Raw genomic sequence first — 22,369 nt, 5'->3', positions numbered from 1 at the left:
CTCCCAGACCCCGCCCAGACTGTTCAAGAGGCACCCTGGGTGAAATCATCCCTCCTACAATGTTTATTTTAGCAGAGAGACTGAAATTAATTATTGACCGGGGAGTGCAGGGATGCAGGGGCACAGCATCACTGGAAAAGGGTCTGGCAGGGACAGCCAGCTCCAAGGGACCTGGGGAAGAGGGGACAGGAGCCAGGTCACAGCAAGGCACCCAGGACCTGTGGGTATCACAGGGGATCCTGAGGACTCAACACAGCCCTGCCCAGTGGGGTCTCACACCACAGCTGATGTGGCAGAGCTAGGCTGCTGGGGCTGAGCCCTGGATGCACCCGGCCAAAAGCAGCTGGCAGTCCCTGCATGGGTGGAACTGGGTGTTTGGAGAAGCGGGAGATGCAGCCAGCCCTCCTAGGATGCACTGAGCCACTGGGAGAGGGGATCCTGAAACACTCCAGGCTCAGGGCAGCTTTGCCCGTGTCCCGCTGCTGCTGCAAACGAAGCAAAGACACGAGGTTCAAAGCAGAAGAGCGTGTATTGCAAGCGGCTGCGGCGCATCCCGAGAGACTTCCAGCCGCCAGGAGAAAAGAACAGAGGGGTTAAAAACGATCCCAGTCTCTAGGGTTACACTGTGTCATGCAAAACAGCCCTGGGGCAAACCCCATCCTGCCAGTTTGAGGGGAGGGTGTGCTGGCCCAGCCGGACCGCCAGTGCTCACCCCCTGCTCCCCATCCGGGGCTGGGCAAGGGGCCGGACACCTCCCCAAGGCCCGGTGTCCCCCAGCCCTGCTCACCAGCGAGGATGGTGTATGCGGGGTGGAGGCTGTGGTGGTGCAGGAACAGCCCTTGCTCTCTCCACCCCTTACAAAAAACAAGCCTTGTGGGGTGTCCACCCCCCACCCAGTCGATCGGGGCCAAGGGATGGGGGGAAGCACTCAGGCAACAGCCCATTCTGCCGGGTGGGGTGGCCCAGGGGACCCTGAGAAAGGGACCTCCTCTGTAAATGTCACTGGCATGCAAACTCCGGTGTCCCAAGAGAGGAGGGGGTGCTCCCTCCCCAAGAGTCTGGCAGCGTCAGGGTCCCAGGCAGAGGCCGGCACCGGTCCCACGCAGCCTCCCGCTGTCTCTGGGGAGCTCCGTTCAGCTCAAGAACAAGTAAAAACTACTTCAAACCAAACCCATGCAAGGCAGCTATTTGCTCATGTGTCTCGGCGGCTGCCAGACGCCCTGGCAGCAGAGTTCCTCTCCTCTTTGGGGAAGGGGAGAGAAAATATATATATATATTTATATGCAGGGGTCCCCGCCGCGTCTGCTCTCCGCCGCAGCCTCATCTCTCTGCCTCCATGGTCACGTTGGCCTTCTGTTCTGCGCTGGCCTGCTGGGAGACAGCGGCTGGCCAGCCTGCAGGCTGGGCCGGCGCGGCTGGAGTCCACATGCTCTGCTGCTGCCCGGGCGGCGAAGCCGTGGGCCAGGCGGGGTTGAAGGCCCCGTGCTGGGGTAGCGGCGGGGCCGGGGGCGGTGGGGAGGTCGCCATGGAGGCCACGGGGCTACTGCTGTTGAAGCTTTCAGAAGCCTTGAGGCGGGAGAACATGGTGAGGGCGTCAGGGAAGTTGGGCGGTGTGGCCGGCGTGTTGGCGGGAGTGCACATCTGTGGGAAGGAGATATGGGGTCAGGGGAGTCCCCACCTTCTGCCTCCCACCAGGGCGTGGCATGAGACCCCTTTGCCCCCCCTGCTGTGGCATATGGAGCCCCCAGACCTGCACTCTGCTGACTATGCTGCCCACGAGCAGCTCTATGTAAGGGTCTGAAGGCTAATGCTGTGGTAAGAGCTCCTGGCAGACGGCCCAGACAGGACCCCCTGTACCCAGCCAAATCAGGGAACCCCTCTGCTCCACAACCCACTGTTGCCACCCTGGGCCTGCAGCTTCCTGGCTCTGTGGGCACAAGGCTCAGGCTCACCTCCCACCCCCCTGGACACTGGGCACGCTCTGGCCCTGCTGGACACTTGCTTTGCATACTCCAAATTCCCAGTTGTCCTGGAGAGTCAAACAAGGCCACAGCAGCCAGTAAATCCTTAAGACACATCTGCCCAAGCAGATTATGGGCTGCCAGGCCACGAGAGTTAAGGGACCGAGTCTGGGGACAGCTGGAAGAGAGCAGAGGCAGGCAGCACCCATGTGTGGGTGTTTACACACTTCCAGACACTCTGCACTCCACACCAGAGCCACGCTCGGCGATGCTCCAGGAATTTGCTCGCTTCAGCGAGCACACAAGGACCTGTGTGTGTGGCTGCTGCAGGATGGGAAGCACCATGTATGCATCTGTGAGTGTGTTTACACAGGTCAGTGCTTCAGGCTCCTCCAGGCTCTCTCTGCCAGGCTGGGGCTGGTGTGGACTACTGGCTATGCCCAAAACATCCTCCCTCAGACTATCCCTTTTGGAAGAGCAGCCCCAAACCTTCTGCAGGGCTCTGCTGTCCCACTGCATAGGACAGGCTGTGCCACCAGCTGCTCTCCAGGAAAACCTTCCTTGGCAGGCAGCTCTGGCAGTGCCCAGCCAGACCTCCCTGCCTGCACTCCTGGAGTTAGGAAGCAGTTGGAGCTGGGCATGAGCACCAGCCTGAAGTGCCCGCCAGCTGGTGCTGTGCCCTGGGAGAGCATCAGGGAGCTGGGAAAGCACTTACCATCTGATGGTGGTGGCTGTAGGGGATGTTTGTTTCTTGGAAAAAAGCACTGAGAGCAGTCTGAAAGGGAAAAAACAAAAGGGAAGATGATGTTATCACCAGCATGCAAACTGGGCACCCACCAGCATGCAGACTGGGCACCCACCTCATCCCTGCACACTACTAGACACCAAAGATGGTCAAAACCCTGGGGGGCCTTGAGGGCACAGGTGCTCCCTGTCCCCAAGCAGGGACCTGCGCCTGCCATCTGCTCACACCAGGGCAGGTGGTAACCACGTGCCTTTGGGACCACCATCTTTGCAAGAAGCAGCTACTGCTGGGGCAGAGCCCAGCAGGTGTTTCACAATTCACAATGATGCTCTACAACCACTGTGTGCTGGGAAACAAAGAAAACCAAACCCAACCCCAGAAGGAACCAGTTAAAGGCATGTCCTCAACAGGACACGATCACAGTTCCCATATTCCCACCAGGAGATCCCCAGGGCAGGGGCTGCAGCAGGTGCCCACCCCATATGCCAGAACATTTCCAATTCAGTTGCAGACAGAGCACAGTGATGACTGACATTTTTTTGTAGCTTCCAGTTAAAACCAGTAACAGTAAATACGTCACATGCCACAGGCATGTGAGAGGACAAGAAGGGTTGCAGGTAGGGAAGGCCAGGGGAACAGGATGGTCAGGAGGGCAGACACCCAACTCAGGTCTGGAAGGAGCAGAGGCAGTAGGATGTTTGGGGGGGGGTGCACAGCACTGAGCTGATGCAGAAATGGTGAAAAGCTCTTTACTCAGAGGGTGGTGGGGCCCTGGCACAGGTTGCCCAGTGGCTGCCCCATCCTTGAAGTGTCCAAGGCCAGGTTTGATGGGGCTCAGAGAAACCTGGGATAGTGGAAGGTGTCCCTGCCCATGGCAGGGGGGGTGGAATGAGATGACCTGAAAGATCCCTCCCAACCCAAACCATTCTGTGATTCCATGGTGGTGACTCCTGTTCTGTGCCAGGCTGCAACTGAGTCAGGAATAGAAAACAATGTTTTGATTCAGTTGCAGATGAGACTTGATGGAAATGTAAGAGAACTGATTTGGATTCAGTTCTGGTTGAAGGAAAAGCTCCCTTCAGTCCCATTCAGGCCTCTCCCCAGGGCCTGCAGGTCTCCACTCTGGGGTGTGAGGTGTGGGGCTGTGGCCAGGTGCTGTCACACTGCCTGAGACTTTGCTCCCTTCCTGAAAGCCAGGGATTTGGGTTACCCAAGCTGCTGGGGAAAAAAAGACGAAAAGGCCTGGAAAAAGCACAGGGAGGTTGTACCAAACCCTGCCCAACTGCAGCAGCCACAGTCCTGCCACCACACACGCTCCTCATCCCAGTGTCTACATGCTCCTGTGTCATTCCCAGAGCCAGGATGAACGACAGCAAGTCAGCTCAGCTCACTGATCCAATGGGAAAACTAGTTTTGCCCCAAACATCCAGGCTGGCAGGCCCTGGGAAGGCAAAGGGGTTTCTGGTTTCCTGGCTAAACAGCAGAAAACTATTGGCACGACCAGGTGGCAGCCAGAGCAATGTCTGCAAACAATGATCCAGACCTGGGGGGGGAAGGGGGGGAAGCAATTCCTGCTGCAGAGTCTGGCAGCTCCCAGACCTCAGGGGGAGCGCGCAATAGCTGGGCTGGCAAGGCTCTTCCCTGCAATAGCTGCATTTAGTAACACAGCACCTGAACTCTGCACCCGGCCACGCTGCAAGCTCAGAGCCCTCAGCTCCGGCAGGCAGGATCCACCGGATCCCAGCAATGGCCATACAGCAGGAATAGGGTCTGTGGCCCTGGAGAGAGCTCTGAACAGGACAGCACATGGCTCTGAATTAAGGATATGTTTGACAGAGACACAGACACTTCTGAGGCAGTGACACCCCCCTACCATGCTACCCTTCGTCCCGGGTGAGGTCCGACGTCAACACCCACAGGCCCTAATGCTGACAGATCGTGATAAGAGACGGGCTAACAGCAAATGGGAAACACAGGCAGAGGTGTGGGCACAGCCAGATACCATAAACTGATTAAATCTGCTCTGTGCTCTTGTTTTCCGAGTGGCCTCATATCTGGGACTGTGTCACTGGCAGACAGGGGCAAAGAAGGTCCCTGCTGTCCCCCAGAGCTTCCCACCAATCCCTGCCAGCGCTGGGATGAAAGCTGAGACTGGGCAGAAGAAGCACTCTGCCAGGGCAGGCCCCTCTGCCTAAAACAGTGTCTCCTCCCCTCTGTCTGCCCCTTTCCAGGCACGGCAGAAACAAACCCTGTGCCCAGCACAAAGCCCACGACCCGCAGTCACCTCCCAAGGGACCTGCAGAGCCCCAGCCCGGCAAGCAAGGGGCCCGTGCTCCCCTTGGTGCCACGGGGGGCCAGGGACACACAAGTAACCAAAGCTGCTGATGCCACCTGGTCTCCAGACAGCATCACAAGTGCCACGGTGACTGGTGCAACAGCAAAGCCAATTAAGGCTCCTCTGCTGGAGAAGGAGCCCGAGCCCAGCTCAGCTCTGACCCTGAACCAAAAGCCCCATTACCTGTGTCACCCTGGTGTGAGTGGGAGCAGGGCAGCCCCACCCCCACGGCCAGGCCACGCTCAGAGGTGACTGGGCCACTGTGCCCCCTCCCAGGATGCAAAACCAGGAGCTTCACAGGAGAGGGATCCCACAGGGACCCTGCCAGGGTGCCAAGAGGCACCTGTGGTGACCCAGCCAGAGAGAGGGTGGCTGAAGGTGTCAGCCCTGTCAGCATGGGGCAGCAAGCAGCAGGGGCAGCCCTGAGGGCACCCTGTCCTTGAACCACCAAGGAAGGGGCTTCATGAAACATAAATACATAAAAGGAAGTAAAACCCAGCCATGGACACAGTGAGTGAAGCCAGACACCTGCTCCTCCCCTTGCTCCCCACACACAACCTCTCTACACTGAACGGAGGCTCTTAGCACCAGGAAAAGGAAGGAATGGGTGGGTTTTTTTAAAAGCAGTTTCTTCTTATCCTTCCCAAGCAGCCCCAAGGGCAATGAGTACATAAAGCCAAATAATACCTTTCTACCTGAGAAGGAGCCTGATCCATTGCCCAGCCCCATGTGAGACTCTGCAAACTCTGAAATGTCTGCCTCGTAACCTGCTGGGTTCCAACCATGGAGGGACCTGCTGGTCTCCCTGGCTTCTCCCAAAAAGCCAGGCCCTGGAAGCCAAGTGCCAGCCTTCACCCAGTGACACTCCAAGTTGTTTTCTTGGGCATGTAAACCTCCCCCTGGGATCAGCCATGGCACTGCTCCAGCTGCTGGAGGGCTGGGCTGGCAGTGCCATTTTGGCTGGCAGTGCCATTTCGGCTGGCACCCACGGCAGCCATCCCTGGAAGCATGGAAGGGCCCAGAGAGCTCCGAGAGCTGCAAACTAAACTGGGCACAACAAGAGAAAGCCTGCCCAGGGTCCCTAAGAAACAGGAGTGGAGTCACAGTGAGTGGGAGAGGCGATCCACACCCCACCCATGAACTGCCCTGCTCCCCAGGGATAGATGGGATGAAAAACAAAAAGGCTCCCTAGTCAACCCCCTGAGTACGGGACAGACCCTGATCAGCTCACACCACATCCAAAGCTGACTGTATCCCAAATGTTTTCCTGACCTCCCGCCCTTCTCACTGTCCTGGATCGTGTTCCTTCCACCCTGGAAAAACTCTTGAGTCTATCAGGACTGGAAAGACACACACAGAGCAAACCCCCTCTGCAGCCCCCACTTCATCTTCCTACACACAATGGCCCCTGAGCAGCCAGCCTCAAAGCAGTCCAAGCCCAGGGAAGTGGTCCCAAAACACCAGCATCCCAAAGCTGTCCGTGTTTCACAGCAGCCTCCCTCTCCCTCCTGCTGGTGATGAACACCCCAGGGGCTGTCACAGGCAGCAAGTGGGACACTTGCCCACATACGAAAGATCCTGGCCAGGGCAGATGGACACCAGGAGTGCCCTGGCGAGGACAGAGGCACAGAACTGGGACAACCCAACTCCTCCTGTGTGTCACTGGGCCACTGAGCTAGCCTGGCTCCCCTATGCAGAACACCTCTCCCCGTGGTGGTCTTACAGGCAGAAGCAGAATCCTCAGGTACAAACAGGCTGATCCAATTCACACCGTGCCCCTGGAGCAGCGCTTTGACTCCAAGGAGACAGTTAATTTATGCTGCCTTCCCTCGTACTGAACTTGCCTGAACTCCCCCGATTTATACTCACTGAAGATGCAGACCAGCCAGCAAACGGCTGCTGCACTGGAATAACAAAAGCCTCGGGAGTATCCCAGAAAGGAGGTGAAAGCAGGCTGGAGTGGTCGGGAGGTGATCCCTCCCCAGCGTGGCTCCCAGAAGGAGCCGTGCCCAGCGGCCATTTTGCAAAGGGAATTATCTGACCGTTGCACCAAAAGTGAGTGGGAACATGGTAACGGCAGCGTTTGTTTACAGCCCAGCTTCCTCTGAGTCATGTGAGTGCCCAGCCGGCAGGAGACGGCTGTTTGTACTTGTGCAACTCGCCAAACGGTGGCAAAGTTCTGCAAAAAAGCCTTTTGAAAGACACGTTACAACTTCTGTCATCCCTCCCCGGCTCTTTTGCGACACGCACGGAGGTGGTGGAAGAGGATCCCGCCTGTCCCAGAGGGCCACTGTCAGGCTGTGTTAGTAAACAAACGCCGGAGCACATTACACATGCAACACATCCCACGCCAGCGGCGCTCCCGTTCACCGGGCACGGCGGTGGGGATCGCGGGCCCGGCCTTCCGCACATCCCTGCGAGCCCACCCCGCGCTCCCCGGCCACGCACGGCTCGCTCTGGGATCCTCCTGGCCTGTGATAGAGCATCTGGGAATGCTGTGCCCGCACGGCGATGGACGGCTCCCGTGCCGGGTCCATCCGGTCGCTGTTCCGTTACGGAACGAGCCCGGGACAACGCGGCCAGCAGCAACCGAGCCACCTGGGCGGGAGGAGAGGTGCTCCAGCCACGGGGGTGCACAAACGGAGCCTCCTGCTCCCCGGCCTGACTCAGACCCGCTCCCGCAGCACAGCACAGCACAGATACTTCAATTACCGAGGTGCCATTAGCGTCAAATCCATCAGCTCCAGCCTAGGGAGCTGCAGAAGGAAAGCAAAAATCCTATTTAGAAAGCAATTTGCTGGCGATAGCCACCGCACTCCTCTTTGCTCCCTGCACTTCAGGTCCGGGGATCTCCGACGGAGCTGAGCACCCTGAAAGGCACCGGGGAGCTCCCCCGGCACCCCCCGCCCCACGCGCGGCGTTAACCCCTGTCAATGTCACGGAGTATCCCACCCGCGAGCGAGAGGAAAAGGCGTCTGGAGCCAGAAAAGCCTTGACCTACAAAGTCTCCTCTCCCACGGCTGCCCGAGAACTCAAATACTCCGGGGCAGGGCCGTGGGAAAGGCTGCGCTGGGGCTTTCCAGCCCACGGCCACGCGAGAGGGCTGGGGCGGAGGCGGGGGGGGAACAGGAGGAGGGTTCGGCGGATTCGGCGCCCCCGGCCCGGCCGCGGTCCGGCGTGGGGCCCCGGCGGGCTGCGGGCCCCTCTCTGCGCACCCCCCCGCGCAACGTGGCCGCCCGATCCCCCGCCCCGCGTGGCGCCCACGCTCCCTCGGGCACCCCCGGGGGCCCGGCCCGCGCCCCGCCGCCGCCGCGCGTGGGCGGGCGGGGGGGCAGCGGCGTGTCCGCGGGGCCGGGCACCGATCCACGCTGCTCGAACCCCCCCCCCCCCCGATGCCCCCACGCGGGGACCCGCCCGGGGCCGGTACCGGGGCGGCGGCCTCACCTCGAACTGCCAGTGGGCCGCCTGCAGCAGCTGCTTGGCCTGGTCGGCGGCGCATCCGGCCGCCAGCACGAACTGGTTGATCATCACCTGGTGCTTAAGTTCGTCCATGGCCCCGGCCCCGGCCCCCGCCGCCCTCAGGGCGCCGCCAGCACGGCGGGGCCGGCGGCTCACGCCAATGTTTACCGGGCACTGACTCACGGCGCCCGCCCAGCCCCGCCCACGGCCGCCCGGGGCGGGGCGGTGCGGCCCGGCCCGCGTGGCGCTACTGGGACTTGTAGTTCTCGCTCACCGCGCCATCCCGCCGCCCTGCCCCCGCCCGGACCACAACTCCCAGCAGGCCGCGCTTTGTTTGCGGAGCTTTCGGCGCGCGTTGAGTGACGCCCGGGGCCGGCCAACCGCGGCCCGCGGCTCGGTAGTACCTGACCGTATATGGTCAACAACGGCGCGGCCCCCAATGGCAGCGCGGCGGGGGCGGGCAGCGCTCGGGGCGGGGCCGCGCGGTCACACGGGCGCGGGCGGTGTTTACAGTCGGCCGCGTGCGGTTTCCTGTTGACGTGAGGGAGCGGTGGGGCCGCGCCGGGCCGGGGCGAGCGGGACCAGGGCCGCGGCCGCGCTCCGGCACCGTGTAACCCCCGCAGGCCCTGCCGTGTGTCCCCCCCAGCCTACGGGGGTTTGCTGGAGACCCCTTGGCTCGTAGCTGCTGCTCCGCGGCCCTGGAGGAGGTGGAGCAGCAGCCCCTTGGCCCCCGCGCCCTCCATCAGCGCTAATAAACCATGGGCGGGTTGCCCATCCCCTCCTGGTCCCGTTTTTCCCTCAGCCCCGGCGTGTCTGTGCGTTACTGAGGCGGCTGCCGGGAGCTAAATGGAGAGGCGGCAGCAACGGAAGGTTCTGGAAGGTGCCCGGGGGCTCCCGGCCCCGTGAAAGGCTCCTTTGAGAGCGCGGCGTTGCCACAGCAGATGAAAGCTCGCGGCCGGGCCCGGGAGAGCGGACAATGGTGTTGCTAAGGATAAGCAGGCACGGACACGCGGTTGAGTGGCCGGGGGTAATAACACCAGGGAAAAGATGAAGGGAACTGCCGGCTCCAGCCGCCTCCACCTTTCCTGAGCGGTTCTGGGCTGTTTCCTGCAGTTTGGAGGGCTTTAGCCTGGCCACGAGTGGTTTGTTCACTAACACCTCTATCCCCAGCTGGCATTTTGCAGGTGTTTCCGTGCCGTGAGGATTAGGTGGCTGAAGCTCAAGCAGGTAATGCACTTGATCTGTGGGGTTTGCAGCCTCCACTGTGTGTACAGGAATTGCTCTGGGAGCTAGTTCAGAGCTAGTCACCATTTGCCACATGTCCTTTAGTAACCACTCAGGAGTTACACAACCATTCAGCCTCTCCAAACCTTGGAGAACTGGAGAATTTCAGGGCCAAGGGGTTTTCCTTCTCTTTAGATACATGTCACTGCCTAAATCCAAGTGAGAGAGAAGCTTTACGTGGCAGTGGGACATATCAAGAGGTGACCGTTTGTTTCTTACAAGGTCAAGACAACCCCCAGAGAGAAGTGGCAAAGGGAGATTTGTAGCCATCAAGGTGTAAATACAGCTGGAAAAACAAATCTCCTGAATGATTATTTTAAGCAGAAAGAGCCAGGCATGTTTAGAAACCTTGCAATTTGGTGTTTGGAGGGAGAAGGGTTGGGCCTGGCCCAGCAGGGCTTTCAGGAACGGGTGTAAGCCCTTTGGAGCAGGGCAGTGCTTAGGGAGGCAAAGTTCATGGGCTCACCACTCCTTCTGGTGAGCTGTAACTCTGTGTTTTGTCTCCAGGGCTCCTGAACCTTGTTGTTCTACACGTACCTGACAAACACAGCCAGGGGCACCGGGAACAACTGAGACAAAGCAACTTGCTTCACTGGGTAATAAACCCCCAAGCAGCTGGACTTTGGATGAGCTGCTCTGGTGACCTGGAGCTTTGCAAGGAAACATATTTCCTTGTTTACACGGGTGTGCTGTAGCTGCCTCCCCAGCAGACATGTCCAAGGAGACTCCTGAAGGGCAGCTGGGGGTGGCTGGAGAAACGTGGCAGTGGGAGGGTGGGTGTCCCTCTGGCCCATCTGCCTCCTCCAGGCTGCAGCTCTGTGGAATCTTCTTCCCTGGGTTCGAAGGATCCCTCCTCTTTCCTGCTGCTCTTCTCCAGGTTGTGCTGGAGAATGGCTCCAGCATCATCTTTCCTGGATGGGTTTTGCTGAGCTGGAAGGCAGTGCAGGAGCTGAGGTCTCCTCACCACCTCTGGGGCTCTGCAGGCTCTCCTGGTGAGAGAGGGACCCCAGGAAGGGTCACCACCCCAGGCTCTCCTGGTGGCAGGAGCCCTGGCCCAGTTTCACCCTGGTCCTTCCCAGTTTGACCACTCTCACCCCACACCATGATGGCACTCAGGGTCTCAGCTCCCCTGAACCTTGTGGAAGTGTTTTCATCCCTCTCTCACAGAGGGCGTCCCATCTTCACGGCTTTCCTCCCTCATGGTGCAAGCAGCCCCTGGGGCTGGCAGCACCAAAAATGGGGACAAAGACATCTCAGGGAACCCAGAGGTGAAGGTGCAAAACCTGCTCACGTGGCACCACCAGGGTTTGTGGGGCTGTTGCTGCTTCTTGCGACTGCCACAGTGCCCTGGGCTGGGGGGGAGTGCTGCTCGCCAGCCCACGGGGCCCACCTGACGTGGGACCCTGGCGTGGGCTGGCAGGGCAGCCCTGCTCCCTGTCCCTGGCCATCCATTCTCCTTCCCCGTGCTGCTGGCAGTGGCCCCCGATAGGATGGAGGAGGCTGTGGTGCAATATCCTGCCTTTGTGTGGGCCAGCGCCTGCATCCCGCGGGCCGGGCTGGGGTGAAGGCGCTGCTGCCCTTCGGCTCCGCTCGCTCTGGGCCCTGGGATTTGGGGCGGAAGGGCTGATCCTGGTCCTGGCACACTGCTGCCATTGTCGTTGTCTGTCACACACGTCTCACGGAGCAGGGCCCTCCGGGAGAGATTCTCCAGCAAAAGCCCCTGCCCTCCCAGCTGGCAGCAACCCCCTTGGGGCCGATGGCTTCCTCTGAGTGCTCTGGAGAGCCGGGCGGCCCGGGAGGGACCTTCCCGCTGGTGGAGGTTTTGCACGAACAAAAGACCTCCTGCCGCAGCTTCCCGGGCAGAGCCAACACCCCGCGGCTGTGGGACCTGGCTCTTCCCTGCTTAACCCATATGGCACCGAACTCCCCTTGAGCAGCGTGGGCAGCTGCTCAGGGAATGTGGGTTTGGAGCGAGATGATCTTTAAGGTCCCGTCCAACCCAAACCATTCTAAGATTCCATGATTCTGTCCCCAGAAAAGCTCAGGGAACAGCTCTGGAGCAGTCTCCTCTGGGTGCCTCTTTGAGCTGGGGAAGGGCAGGATGCTCTCGGTTCTCAGGATGTGGGAGGAAAGGGAGAGGGACCCTCATCTGCTGTCTGTATGCAAATTCCCCTCCTTGCCTGCCTCATGGTGCAAACACTGCTCTGCTTTGCCCCCAGGCTGTGGCCAGCTGGCCACCAGCTGGCAACCAGTTCTCAGGATGGCACAGGGAGATGGACCCACTGATCCTTGCTGTGCCCAGTCTGCTCCAGCACTGAGCCCCAGATCGGCTGCTGGCCTGCAGAGTGAGGCCTTGGGGGTTGTGGATTCATCCTGCTCAGTTTGGGGCTGCTGGTGGCACACAAGCTGTTCACATCATCCCACAGCTGCCAGGGCAGTGCCCAGAGCTTGTTCCTATGGCTGTGCAGGCAGGGAGCACTGGACACACTCTGGGCCAGCACACGTGTCACTGTGATGGTCAGCAGACTCCATCCCTCCCTGTCCATGCAACTTCTGGTATGAGAAACCCTTGCACAGAGAGGCTGCTTGAGCAAGAGGCACCATCACTCCAGGTGCCAGCAGGATCCTGGGGGACACAGCAGAGAGTTCCCAGGCATGATTACTGCCAAGACACTGCCAGGCAGATCCTGGGGCTCCCCTGTGCCAGGTGCAGGGTACCTGACTCTTGTGGTTGGCTGGCAGGACTTACTGCTCGTTCCATGTTTTTTCCCTGTTGTCCTTCCCAGCCCTGCTGCACAAGAGGATGCAGAAGAGCAAGGTCTGGCCCTGCTCTGTCCTCACCCCCAGCACGCGTTCCCCAGCATCCCGTGCCTCTTACAGCCCCTCTGGCTGCACTGGTGTGGCCACAACAGCTGCAAAGATAATAACTGTCCGGAAGCACGTTTCCCCTCGGGATTGTTTGCTTATTGCCGCTGGGCGTGTTTTAGTTTGTGTTTACAGCCAGCAAATTCCACCCACTGCCTGCTATCACAGAATGCTCCCGTGTTGGCAGGCTCTGCTCCCTGCTCCATCCCATTTCCCTGAATCCCAGCCCTCTTCCCTGCTCCCAAGGCCAATTGAAAGGATTTCACATGTGCCACCTCAGCTCCTTCATGTCTCCCAGCGATTCCCAACTCCACTGCTGGGAATTTGGGTCCCCAGTACCTTTGCAGCATATGTGCAGGAAGGTACTTTCCATTACAGGGAGCAACTTTTCCCTGTTCCTTGGTGCCAGAGGGGACAGGGCTCGGTCTTGGGACATTGGTGGCTTTTTTGTGCCTCTTCTTCCACGCCATCCTCCTGACTGTTGTATCCCACATGTGAGGCAGCCTGTGGCCATTCCCTGTTCTCACATCCAAACCTCAGGCATCTCCATTCGCTTTCTTGTGTGGATTACCTCTGAGGGGAGGAACCCAGAAAGGAGATACCTTCCCCATGGGAGGCTGATCACCTCCTTTCCTGCTGGCTTTGAGTCTCAGCCAGTAGCAGGTCCCACCTCTGGGAACTGCCCTGGATAATTGTCCCTGGGCATCCCTGTGCACAATGTGTCCCTGGACAGCCCTGAGCATCTGTGTGCAGGCTGTGTGTCTCTCTGGGAATCTCTCCTGTGCTTCCCTGTGCAAGATGTGTCCCTGGGAATGCCCCCTGCGCATCCCTTTGTAGAGCATGACCTTGGGCATTCTCCCTATGCAAGGTGTGTCCATGGGCATCCATCCTCCCTCCCTGTACAGGACGTGTACTCGAGTATCCTCTGTGTATCCCTGGGTAAGCTCCCAAGGGCTTCTCCATCTAAGCTGTGCCCCCTAGTGATCTCCGTGTCCGGGTCCCTCCCATACGGAGTGCCCCATGCCCATCCCTGGGCCCACTCCAGTACCCATCCTTGTTGCCATCCCTATTCCCTATTCCCATCCCCGTTCCCGCCTCAGCGCCTTCTGCCGGCGGACCTCACGCCGCGCCCCGGGGGACGCCACCCCACCATTGGTTGGTGCCGCCTTCCCCCCGCGCCGCTGTTGGTAGGCGCCGCCGCGGTGGCTGCCGGGAGCTGTAGTCCCGGGGCGGGTGGACTCGCTGTCCCGGCGTGCCTCGCGCCGCCGCCGTGGGTGCGGGTCCCGGTGCCGGTGCCGCCGCCGCCGCTCTGCGCCCCCGGGCCGCCCGCCCTGTCCGCGGCCGCCATGGGCTCCCTGCTCAGCCGGCGCATCGCGGGCGTGGAGGACATCGACATCCAGGCCAACTCGGCCTACCGCTACCCGCCCAAGTCCGGTGAGGGCCGCGGGGACGGGGGAGGGGGACAGGCCGTGCCGGGCCCGGTGCCACCCGGGCCGAGCGGGGAGGCCGGGGAAGGGGCTGCGGGAGTGCCTGTCACCGGCCCGGGCTGGCTCCGGCTCCGGCTCTGGCCGCGGCCCAGCCCGCCCGCGCTGGCGGAGAGGCCGTGAATGGATGTCCGTGGGCACAGCTGTGGCACAGGGCCGTGAGGGTGTCTCCGTGCCCTGGATCCAGGGCTCAGCTGTCTCGCTGTCCGTGCCCGCCTGGCGCCGTCACCGCCCGTGATCCCGGGGGTCACTGAGGGGACACAAGGATCGCTCCCCACGATGGAAATGTGGCCTCAGCAAATTGTTGGTCACTGGCGAGTGCGGCTGGTGCTGCTGGTAAAGGGGAAGCGACGGCGGAGTTCGGGGGGGACAGGGAACAGAATGGGGTCTGGTTGAGTATAGAATGGCAAAATTCCCGCATGACAACCCTCTTTTCACTCCTTAAAATGGCAGTGGTTCTCACCTAGGAGCTGTTGGGCTGACACAGCCTACCGGGTGTCTGTTTTCCAAAGGGAATTGTTCTGAAGGCTTAGAGATTTGTCGGTACCACTTCTGTGCAGTTAGGATGAGCCCATGACTCACCTTGTCTTGGGCCGGCTTTTGACTTTCGCCAGGTTTAACTTGTTTGAAGAGTTTTGCTTATTCTTCTCAGAAAACAAGTGGTCAGGGAAATTCAGGTACTTTCCCCCCCCCCCCCCCCCCCCCGCATTTTCTGTTTGCTTACAAATTTTTCTAGGTTTTGGTTCTGCTAGGGCTTTTCCAGACAGGCTGAAGAATTTGCAGAGCAGCAGTTTGGGTCCCCTCACTCTCAGATACAAAGACTTTTTTGTATGTGAAGAGATTCAAGTCCTATGTGTGTCCATGACCTGCTGGCTGTGACATCCTCGGGGCTGTGTGATGGAGGGGGCAAGGACCCCTGTTCAGTTAGGAGGGGGTGCAGGATCATGTCAAATAGAGTCCTGTTATCATTACACCTTGTCTTGTTGCAGGTTGGCCTTCAGCAGGAATGGTGGTGTGGAGGAAGTGGAAGGGGGGAACCTGCCCAGAAAAATCCAAGAGCTGTGTTGGCTCTCTTAGAAAATATAACCTGCTTTTTTTAGGGGGTTGGGAGCTAGTTTTTTGGGCAGCTGGAAAAGGCAAGTGTCACAGCTTGGCTGCAGCATGATCTGCGTGTGACAGCATTTTAGATAAGGAGTGGATTAATTATAACCACCATATGCAATGGACATTAAACTTCTTTCAGATCGTGATCCTGTTGTTCCTGTGCTGTTGAACTGGAAGTTAATGGTGTGTTGGGTTTTGGGCTTGTCAAGGTAATCCCATCACACACCTGAGGTTGGGTGTGTGTGTTACCGTGCTCCCTGGAAGGGGATCTGTTGAGCATAATGCTACCAAAGTGTTCCATGTGTGATACCTCCCTTGTAAAACTGAACAGCCAATGCTTTCAAGCAGCTGGTTAAATAAAAATATTGCTATTTCCTACAAAGGCTCTGGATGCAATTAGAGGCTTGTTAATTAATTCTCTGTGGCATTTTCTTGTGCTCTTTCTGAAAGCTGGCATTAAGCCAGAGCTTTCTCTTCATCTTTGGGTTTATTTAACAAAGATCCTCTTGACTTTGGGGAGAGAGAAGAGCTGTTCAAGCTCTAGGCAGAAGAAGAAGTGGTGGTTCAAAACCCAGAACAGTGAGGGCTGTTAGGATGGCAGCTCCCCTCCCTCCTTCAAGTGGAGCATGTTCAGAGGGACAAAGGTGTCCTTTGAGATCCTGCCATCTTCAGAGTGATTGTCTTGGAGATGGAACAGTTGGTACCAAACCTGACAGTGAAGATGACTGGAAGTGAGTTGAGTACAGTTTTGATTTCAAAAGCAAGCTGGAAGTAGTACAAAATGTTCTTGGGTCGAATGATTGCTAATTATTTCTAGCTCAGCACTGCTGCTGTGAGCCCTGACTGGAAGAAGCCGGTTTTCCATGGGCTGTGTTGGGTGTGTGAATGTGTGTGCTGGAGAGTGAGCCTGACACGCACTCCTGGCTCTGACAGTACCCCTGAAAGGCTGCAACAAATGGTGAGAGAGCATTACCTGGGGCCACTCATCCTGTGTGCACCACCGAGGGCTGTCCTTCACTTTTCCATTCTGTCCCTCCTTGTCTCTGGTTTCAGCAGATCTTGACTTACTACAAATATCTGGTCAGCTGCTGTCCATGGTTGGCATCAGTTTGAAGGATGAGGGTTTGTGTTCTGGAGCAAATATCCCCTCACAAGAACACATTGTGCAAGGAAATAAACCCTAAATACAGGTATTCTGGCTGTAATTTCAGCTGCATATCAACCTGCCTATGGAGAGGGACACAGATTCACAGCTGGTTGCAAAGGCAGAGGTGAATATTCCCTTCTCCTTTATTGGCTTGTGGTGTGGTTTTTGCTGGGTCAGTCACGTGCTCTGGGGAGGATGGAGCAGATTGCTGAGGAATCCACCTTGGTCTGCATGAGCCAGTCCTCAGTGAAGCAGCTTGTTTAACACCTTTGTTGGAAACTGTGTGCAGTTTTGTTTTCAAAAATCCTCTGAAAATGCCCTGATTATTCCTCCAAGGCTCTGGGTGGGTATCATCTACATTTTTCCTTCTGCATCTGGATGACTGAGGCCGCTGTAAGGTGATACCCAATTCCCTTCTCTGACCCCTCTTTGCTGGTACTTTATAACCAAAATTTCTTGCTTTGTGGAGCCTATGCTGGCATTGTGCCTGCCTGACCAGTTGGGAGGAAGGCCCAGTTTGTACAGGAGAGTAAGTGCCTCTGTGAAACAGGCTAAAAATGGGTAGTTTTTTCCCATTTAGCAGGGAACAGTTATGATCTCTGTGGGGCTTCAGTGCTTGGAACAGTGAAAGGATCCCCCATGCCCCTGTTGCTTTAGAACCAGTGAGCAATGCACCAGTGCTTCCCACAGCTCTACTCCTGTTCCACTGAGCTCCTCTGCAGCATGGAGCATGTGCCCTTGGGATGGCTCTTCTCCTCTGGAGTAGGCTCTTGGAAGAGAATTCTATGGAGATTTCTAGGAGGAGAAAAAGGAAGCAGATTGCTCCTCTCTGAAGCTGAACTGCTTTGTTGTTTGGGAATGAGGCTTTAATCAAAGAAAGAGTGGTTTTAAATAGGAGAAGAGTATCCAGAGTCACACCCAGTGGACTGTGTTGCCGTGTACTGTGACAGTGTCACTGTCCCTGTATTTCACACAATGCTGCTGGTTCAGGCTGTGTCTGGGACTGTGCTGTCAGTCTGCCATGGTGGTGATTGTCTGGCTGAGTAATTAAAGAGAACTCAATTTCTATCACTTCACTGTTAATTGTATTAATGGCGAGAAGCCTAAATGGACACCTAGTCGCTTTCTGTTAATGAACGTTGTACGACAGAGCCCATGTTTTGATGGGATTACAGTTGTGCTTCTGGCTCTTGTAGGATGTGTCCCTTCCCAGCGTGTCTCTTGTGCATCCCATCCATGTGTTGCATGGATGTGGGATTAGAATGCTGGTTTGGGGAGAGGTAATTATGGCTGGAGCAGTCTGGTGCTTAATGCTGGTGCAATTATAATAATAAACCCCCATCACTATGTTGTACTAAATACAAAGTATTTCGGTGTCATTTGATGCCTTGGAGGAGCCTTGGGTTCCAGTTTGGTTTTGCATGGGACAACCTAATGAGTCAGACTTGGCTGTTCTGGGTTTCCCAGTGGTCGGAGTTTTTCCAGACACTATAAAGTTTTCCACCACAACAATTTCTCTTACAACCACTGCTTGGGCTTCATCTACCTCAGCAGTGTCACTTGGTCGTGTTCTCTTTTATCTGATGCTCCTCTGTGCTTTGTGCTGATTTACTCTGGGGAAGTAAAGCCGCAGTTTTTCTTTGTTCTGTCATTTTTATCCTATTCCATCCTTTTTTATTTATGTGTGATTCTTTCCTGGTCAGTGTGTCACTGCATTTTCCTGGAGGATTTCTGTTTGTAGCAGTTCTGGGGAGGGTTAATCCAAGGATTTTTTGCTTTTCTTTTTTTTTCCTGCCAAAGAGCGTGGCACTTAGCATCCTCCTTGTGCCCTTAACTACAGAGCTCTGTGTAAAGCTGGCCTTGGAACACCTGCTTAAGGTGGTTTTATAGTCTGGGGGGACATATGGGAACAGGGTTCAAGAGGCATGGTAGCCTGGCTAAAGTCCTAAAGCTGTCTTTGTAACGGGTTTGGAAATGGAATTTAGGATTCTACTGCATAGAAAAGATATGTACTCCTGTTAGAGACACTGAAAATCCTAAATGTCACAGTGACTGGAAAAGAGAATGCCTCATATTTTCCATCTGGAAGTTTCCTTTTCTTTTTAGTCCCTGGTGTGATATTTAAGAAATGCTTTCTTAAAATGTTTTGCCTCCATCTTGGGCAAACTCCGAGCTGGTCGGGGTAGTGGTTGAGAGGATTAATGTTTAACTTCAGTCCTACCTTGAGAGCTCTGAACTTCGGGTGTCATTGTAGCAAGTGGTTTCTGAAAGCTTGCAACAGAATATCTTTTTTTAACTGCTGAAAACTGTGTTATAAATTTGTGGAGACAGTTTGCTGCCATTCCGGTTTGTTTGTCTGTTGAAACCTCGTGTGTATGGCAGTTTTTCTGTGTGCAGCAGCAGTGGCAGAGCCTCGTGGGTTGTTCTGCTCACCAGTGTGTTCCCCTCTGAGCACCTCAGAGTGATTTTCCCTGTGCTCCTTGTGCCTGGCACTGTGTTTCTCGTTTGCTTGTGAAGAAAGTGCCTCAGGGGAAAAAAAAACCCCTCTCCTTCACATTGCAGGAGGTGACTTAGCAGGAAGATGAAGGGAGTTCAGTCTGAATGTGGAACTGAAGCAGTGATTCCAGCTACTGTGTGTATTTGTGAGAAATCCAAACAATTTGGTAGAGATCCCAAAAGTAGTTCTTAGTGGAGCAGTGAAAGTGTGGCAGGTGCCTTGAACTTGCTGGTTTTGTGTCTGGGTGTTGTTCCAGTCAAACAAGAGAGATCTTTTCATCTTTGGAAATGCTCTCAAACCATGTTCTGGGTTGATCCCACAGTGTGGGCAGCAGGAGAGGGGGAGATTCTGCCCCTCTGCCCCTGTCAGGGTGGGACCCCACCTGCAGAGCTGCCTCCAGCCCTGGAGCCCAGCACAGGAAGGACCTGGAGCTGCTGGAGCTCCAGAGGAGGCACCAGGATGAGCAGAGGGATGGAGCAGCCCTGCTGGGAGGAATGGCTGGGAGAATTGGGATTGTTCAGCCTGGAGAGGAGAAGCTTTGGGGTGACCTCATTGTGACCTTCCAATATCTGGAGGGAATTTAGAGGAAAGATGGGGCAAGACTATTTGCAAGAGCCTGGAGTAACAAGACAAGGGGGAATGGCTTCAAACTGACAGAGACTAGGGTTAGGTTGGATATTAGGAATAAATTCTTCCCTGTGAGGGTAGAGAAGCCCTGGCACAGGTTGCCCAGAGAAGCTGTGGCTGCCCCATCCCTGGAAGTGCCCAAGGCCAGGTTGGATGGGGCTTGGAGCAATCTGGTGTCATGGAACATGTCCATGGCAGGGAGCTGGAACTCTGTGATCTTTAAGGTCCTTTCCAGCCCAGGCCATTGTATAATTCTATAATTCTGTCTCACTCACTGGATAAGAGGGAGTTCTCCAACTCTGATCCCAGATAACCAGCTGCTGTGGTACTGAGACATCCTGCACAAACATTGTCTTCACAGTTGATCAAATAAAATGTTCCAAAACATAATCCTACTTGACCCACATAAAATGTAAAATCTATTCATAAACTCCAGTGTTCATCATGGTTTTCTGAACCTCAGTGCAAGCACAAACCACCGTGGTTTATCTCAGGTGGAGAGGCAGTGTCAGGCTGGCTGTGCTTGGAGATTTATATACAGATTAATTTTTAAATTTTTTGCTTCTGGGAGGGGTGGGAAAAGGTTCCCTGTCATTTGGAGCACCTGTATTTGTGTCCAGGAAATGACTGGATGTGTCACTCAGTGCTCTGGTCTGGTTGACAAGGTGGTAGTCAGTCACAGGTTGGACTTGATAATCTTGGAGGGTTTTTCCAACCTAAATGATTCTGTGATTGTGTTATTCTGATTCTGTAGGACAGATTCTAAGTAGATGCTGGACCTGTGCTGAAGGTGATTGTTGTATCTGGAAAGAAGGATGTGTTTCAGTACTACAAACATCTGGGTGCTTGTAAGCTGAGCTCAGCAATAGCTGAGCCCTACCGTCATCATTAAGGCACTGCCATCTGTGCAGAGTGAAAAGAGCCTTTCTTGAAGCATAAAGGGAAAGAGCCTTAATGGAAAAAACAGGGCCATTCATGAAAACCCTTCCATTTCAGAGTAAATCCTGCTTGCTCCTAGCTAGAGGGACTGCAAATCCCTCCAGAATGCCTCCATAGCCATTCAGATGATTAGTTACTGCTTCTGGAATGACTCATTTAAGTACAAATTTATGCTATCTATGCATTGCACCCAGGGAAGCAAATGTACATTTGGCTCAGTCCTCTCATCCCCCACTCTGAAACTTGAAGGGAATTGGCTTGGATGGAGCCTTTTACTTTAGTTCCCTCTTGATACTCTTACTTCTCTGAAATTGTATCTCTGTGAAGTTCATATTTGAGAGTGTTTTCCTGAAAGCTTTCTGGGAGGGAGCTACATCTGTGATGCTCTCACACACCCGAATCAATTCTGTTCATTTTGCAGTCAATCCCATGCTCCAGAATCCCAATTACCTTGCACATGCTTTGTGTCCTGAAATTTGCACTGCAGTGCATCACCTTAAAGATGAATGAAACAATTCGTGGGGAAACTTTCAGAGCTGAAGTTCACTTTAGTCAGTCCCTGTTTTCTCTCCCAGACATCCATGCTTTTGCATTTAGAGCTGTCAGTGTTATTAATTAAATCAGCATCAAGGTGTACAGTCTCCAGCACTCCCAGTAAAGGTTTGGTGTGGTTCTTGCCTGGGATATGGGAGTGAAAGAGGGAACGAAAGGCAAACTTTGCCTAACAGGAGGCCCTCTGGCTGTGCTGAATTATGCAGTGGGAAGAAGCCTCATCCTTTTCTGAGCAGGCCCGTGGTGTTACTGGGACTGGGCTTCATGCTGGGAAGTGGAAAAAACAGGAAGAATTCACCAGAATGGAGCAATACTGGAAAGAGCTGACTTTTCCTGCTCCCTCTCCCTTCTCTGGAAAACAAGTTGAAATGGAATTATCTCTACTGTAATGATTTATTCTAGGTTTTTGTTTCATTTGGGTTTTTTTCTCTCTTCTCCTACTGTTGGCAGTGGCCCTGGGTACTACAGGGAAAGGGTGAATAAACAAGTATTTTCTGTCTTGTGGCTCTTTTATACTTGTGGATTTAAAACTGCACAGACTTCTCTGGGAAGCACTCATTTAGAGATTTTTTTTCATTCCCTTGTGTTTTTTGTTTCTAGGAAACTACTTTGCAAGCCACTTCTTTATGGGAGGCGAGAAGTTTGACACCCCTCACCCCGAGGGTTACCTTTTTGGTGAGAACATGGACTTAAACTTCCTGGGGAATAGACCAGTTCAGGCAAGTTCCTACATTCTGTCTTACTCTTTTTTGTTTCCTGCCTGTTTTGGAAGATCTTGTGTGGTTTGTGGAAGAGGATGGCACAGACCTAAGAGGTCCTCACTACTTGGGGAATGTCATTTCAGTCTGTTCAGATGCAAACTGAGTTTTCCAGAGAAGCTGAATTCACCTTTGAGGTTTATTTTCACTCAGGACAGAAGGAATTAGTGGTGGGGGAAGAAGAACGGGGACTCAGGAGCACAAAATTTGGGACTAATTCTGCCTGCCTGCCTGAGCAAGTGTAAAGCATGCTGCAGAGAAGGCTGGGAAGCAGAGCCTGAACTTCCCAAGGCTGCTGGGCATGTTGGATGGCTTCCAGCCAGTGTTCAACACATGCTGTTTTCTGTGTAAATGAGTGGCCTGACTGGGTGTAGGGCAGCGTTAAGACAGACCTTGATATTTTGTGAGTTTTATACCTAGGTGGGCTGCTCAGAAAGTCCCTCCTTCTCTCTTTTAGTTTTCCTAACTGGAACATAAAGGTATTTTTGGGCCCACAGGTGTCTATGGGACTGTGAAAAGCTGCTTGGTCAAGTGATTGGCTTGTTCTTGTAAAGGGAATAATGCTGTTGTGAGGTAAAGACAGGAATTTTATGCAAGTGTTATGTTTTGGAT

The 22,369-nt window shown here is 55.4% G+C and overlaps 2 protein-coding genes across 3 annotated transcripts in view; one reads left to right on the top strand and one right to left on the bottom strand.

The window, feature by feature from the left end:
* Window positions 1–510: 510 nt before the first annotated feature.
* Window positions 511–8,682, bottom strand: UBALD1 (UBA like domain containing 1). The gene is made up of 3 exons (XM_082292435.1): window positions 8,486–8,682; window positions 2,677–2,736; window positions 511–1,641 (listed from the first exon to the last, which is right to left on the bottom strand). The coding sequence occupies exons 1-3, from the start codon at window positions 8,591–8,593 to the stop codon at window positions 1,321–1,323; spliced, it is 489 nt and encodes a 162-aa protein (XP_082148561.1). The 5' UTR covers window positions 8,594–8,682; the 3' UTR covers window positions 511–1,320.
* A 5,221-nt stretch (window positions 8,683–13,903) lies between these two features.
* MGRN1 (mahogunin ring finger 1) overlaps window positions 13,904–22,369 on the top strand; it is a 50,134-nt gene continuing 41,668 nt past the window's right edge. For both annotated transcript variants that reach the window (XM_082292491.1, XM_082292490.1), the window contains exons 1-2: window positions 13,904–14,083; window positions 21,600–21,718. In XM_082292491.1, coding sequence (XP_082148617.1) covers window positions 13,996–14,083; window positions 21,600–21,718 — 207 coding nt within the window. In that variant the 5' untranslated portion in view covers window positions 13,904–13,995. The remainder of the gene's footprint in view (window positions 14,084–21,599; window positions 21,719–22,369) is intronic.

This window comes from Coloeus monedula (assembly GCF_965178545.1).
Source record: "Coloeus monedula genome assembly, chromosome: 16".
Classification (NCBI taxonomy): Eukaryota; Metazoa; Chordata; class Aves; order Passeriformes; family Corvidae; genus Coloeus; species Coloeus monedula.
The sequence above is the reverse complement of the archived record's forward strand: the minus strand, read 5'-3'. Positions and strand labels throughout refer to the sequence as shown.

Excerpts from the sequence above, each read along its gene's own strand:
- UBALD1 (XM_082292435.1), bottom strand. The coding sequence starts at position 8,593 with ATGGACGAACTTAAGCACCAGGTGATGATCAACCAGTTCGTGCTGGCG. Across the intron at positions 2,737-8,485 it reads CGGCCCACTGGCAGTTCGAG|ACTGCTCTCAGTGCTTTTTT; the intron begins GTGAGGCCGCCG and ends TTTCCCTTTCAG. Across the intron at positions 1,642-2,676 it reads ACAGCCACCACCATCAGATG|ATGTGCACTCCCGCCAACAC; the intron begins GTAAGTGCTTTC and ends TCCTTCCCACAG.